The following is a 3,311-nucleotide window of genomic DNA, read 5'->3' as shown; positions in this document are numbered from 1 at the left end:
CACAATTGAACATAGTAACTAAACGGGGTGTGGACCCCTTTCTTTTTACATCTGGGTCACTGGTATCGATTTCGACTGATTCATAAATAGAGGGAATTCTTTATTTGTTAAAGTAGAAAAATTAAATCATGCATAATCCATGGCCTTAGAAACCTCCCCCACCCAAAAGATTTCTAGAGAGCGACGGCAAAGGATGAGGTGATCCGACTGGGGATTTTTTGTAATATATGACTATGCCCCCCCCCCTCCCTCCCACACACACACAAACATACAGATATTGCTTCCTACAGGCCTGATTATCCAAGAACATACATTATTCACGAATTCATGTCTTCTTGTCCGACCTTTTAAAATATCGTGCATTGATAAAAGTCTTATCTCTATATTATATGTAGCGAAAGTACATGTACTTAAAATTATAGTTCCTTTATGGTAAAGAAGTAAAATGGCTTTGTTCTGCTCACTATGTTGTGTTTTCATTATGTGGACACTGAACGTGTGTGCTGACAAAGATTCAGTCTTGCTAAGTGTTATGAAGGAAGTCTCTGAATTGAAATCAATAGTTCAACAGCAGAATGCTGAGATTATTGAACTGAAACAAATCGTGCAGAAACAGGGTCAAGAGATACTGCTACTTAGCGAAGCTGGGACCAAACATCAAGAACGGGAAAGAAAACAGCAAGTCTTGGCTCCTCAGAAATCTTACAGCCTGGGACTGGCTGTTTCTAAGCAGGAAAACACTGGTGCCTTCAGGTAAAGAAATACTGTCGTCAATTATAAAATTTATGCAGGAAGGACAATACAATGTGACTCATTAAAGTCCTATATTTTCATACTAAATAAAATAAAAGTGGGGGTGGGTGGGGAGTTACAGATATTCTGACGACGTCTTTAAGACTAATAATAAAATTGCTGACCAACAAACGAGCTAGTTACTAAATAGTTGAACATCATTTTATTTTCTAACTTCTATATCGTACACGTTCAGTAATCCCTTCTCCTTTTTAACAGGAATTGTGATGTTTGAATTTTAGCTATATACTTAAATGATAGAGAGTAGGTTTAGCAATTAACTTTATCCAGCTATAATCCATTCATTTAGAATAAGAGATTGAGCACCGAATATATCTGAAAATCCGCTTTGCTTTCTATAATTTATAGAATATGTAAAGTCTGCAATTTATGTAAGTTTAAACAATCTTTAAAATCTACCATCCTATAGAAGGTTTAATTTTAGAGTGTTATTAATAGCCTTTGTGGCAGAGATTTGACCGACCAATACTTGTATTTCATTTTAGCAGCAAATCAGATGACGCGAGGACCAGCGAAAATATTGTTTCCGAGTCCATTACACCTCATATGAGGAGACTGATTAGTAGGTTCATATAAACACAATATCATACAGTATTAACGTATTTATGCCGTTATAGACAAAATCAATACAGAATTTTCTCTAACTTTTAGACGCCGGCTCTACACAACGTGTAGGATTTACAGCCTACCGATATGTAAGTGATCCCCTAGTCAGCAAACAGACCATTATCTATGACAAGGTATACAGCAATGTAGGATCCAGGCCCCGAGGTCATAAAACTTTAAGCGTTCTCATACTCCAACTCAAACTCCAAACTCTGAGTATGAACTCCACTGAGTACGTTTCTTTTGAGGTTATAAAAATTTGGAGTACAATCTCCACTGAGTCAAACTCAACTGATTTGGAGTAAGAACTCAAACTCTGGAAAAGGAAATCTTTAGCTTTTGGACTGGAGGTAAAAATTATGTAAACTGACATATTCAAATGAGGGGACATGCACGTGAAAGTGCCCGGTATATGCCATATGAGGGCAATTTATGTACATCCGCAAATGTAAATAAACGCCTGCTTCATTCTCTCATTCCAAAAATGGAAAGAAACACACAATCTACACAGGAGTTAAAAAAAAAAGATTAATAATTTTCTTTCATGCATATTTTAAATATACAAAATCATTAAACATTCTTTTAAAAGTTCTTTCATTGAAAAGTGTATGCACGGTCCACTTCTTTGATCTTATTGAATTTCATGATTTTTTGTTTATACATGTTTTTCAATTTCCTATACAGCACTTTATCATTCAGAATAGATAAAAAAAAAACACCAATCGATGTGATACTCTTATTTATTAACAATTTTTAAGTAATTTAATTCTAAATATGAAAGCAAAGTAAGAGTAAAAGAATTTAAAAAAAAATAATAAACAAAGGCTGCAACATAGATTTTGAAATAATGTCATAATTTATCTAATGCATCGCCAAATTGGTTCCCTGTTCAGAACACAGGCGCCTGAAAATGGATGGTGTAACACCCCCACCCCTCCCCCAGCTTCTGAAAAAATATTTAGACACAAAACCTTATCAAAAATACATGATTTCCTAGTCTATCATTCTTATATTTCAATATCTGCTATCATTTTACGCTTCTGGTAAGATTTGGAGATTGAACCTATATGGTATATAAAAAGGTCATGTATTTCAGAAAAAAAAATTGTATTTAATGAAAATTCTCGGATTCTGGGGGAAGGGGGATTACATCACCCATTCGTCAGGCCTGTGGTTCGCAACTGGTCAAACGACTGGACTAAACAGTTAAACCTACATGTATATATATCATTTCAATAACTTAAATAATAATTAAAAAAGAAGGAAAAAACTAAAATCCAATGATAATGTAGACGTAGAATATTTACGATGGGGTAATCCGTATGGCGAACAAGAATTATGGTGCAAACGGATCATGTAAGCCGGTAGATAGGGTGAAATAACCCAATATGAGATTGACTCTGGGGTTCGTTTAGAGCATACTTGAAAAATCTTGAGTTTGTACTCCGTTGGAGTTTGAGTATGAGTATAATGATTTTTTATAACCTCAACTTTGGAGTACGAGTATGAATTTGGAGTACGGAGTCTGAGTTTGAGTACGAATTTGAACTCCAAAAAGTTTTATAACCTCGGGGCCAGGTCTAACCACTATACCGGCGTGTTCACTGTCGACATCTCTGGGCTCTATATATACTACTTTGGATTGGAATGTGGTCCTCATAAAACTTTCGAAGCAGAAGTTGTAAACGGTTGATAACGGAAATGACGTCAGGATCTTCTATCTGGGTCCGTGTTGTCTCCTCTAGCAACCCTGGTACTGATGTTCTTGGTCAAAAAACAGTGTTTTCATGCAGGGTTGTTTCTTTCTTGAGAAATAAGCACCGGAGAATAATTTAAATATTATTTTCTTTAAAATAGGAAGCGAAACTGTCATGATATCGACAAAATTACTT

The 3,311-nt window shown here is 35.3% G+C and overlaps 1 protein-coding gene across 1 annotated transcript; it reads left to right on the top strand.

Moving 5' to 3' along the window:
* Positions 1-427: 427 nt before the first annotated feature.
* LOC134273646 (uncharacterized) lies at positions 428-1,724 on the top strand. The gene is made up of 3 exons (XM_062755829.1): positions 428-753; positions 1,299-1,375; positions 1,465-1,724. The coding sequence occupies exons 1-3, from the start codon at positions 446-448 to the stop codon at positions 1,722-1,724; spliced, it is 645 nt and encodes a 214-aa protein (XP_062611813.1). The 5' UTR covers positions 428-445.
* Positions 1,725-3,311: the final 1,587 nt, after the last annotated feature.

Source organism: Saccostrea cucullata, unplaced genomic scaffold (genome assembly GCF_032062105.1).
Source record: "Saccostrea cucullata isolate Sc308-1 unplaced genomic scaffold, CSIRO_AGI_Scuc_v1 ctg211, whole genome shotgun sequence".
Taxonomy (NCBI): domain Eukaryota; kingdom Metazoa; phylum Mollusca; class Bivalvia; order Ostreida; family Ostreidae; genus Saccostrea; species Saccostrea cuccullata.
The sequence above is the reverse complement of the archived record's forward strand: the minus strand, read 5'-3'. Positions and strand labels throughout refer to the sequence as shown.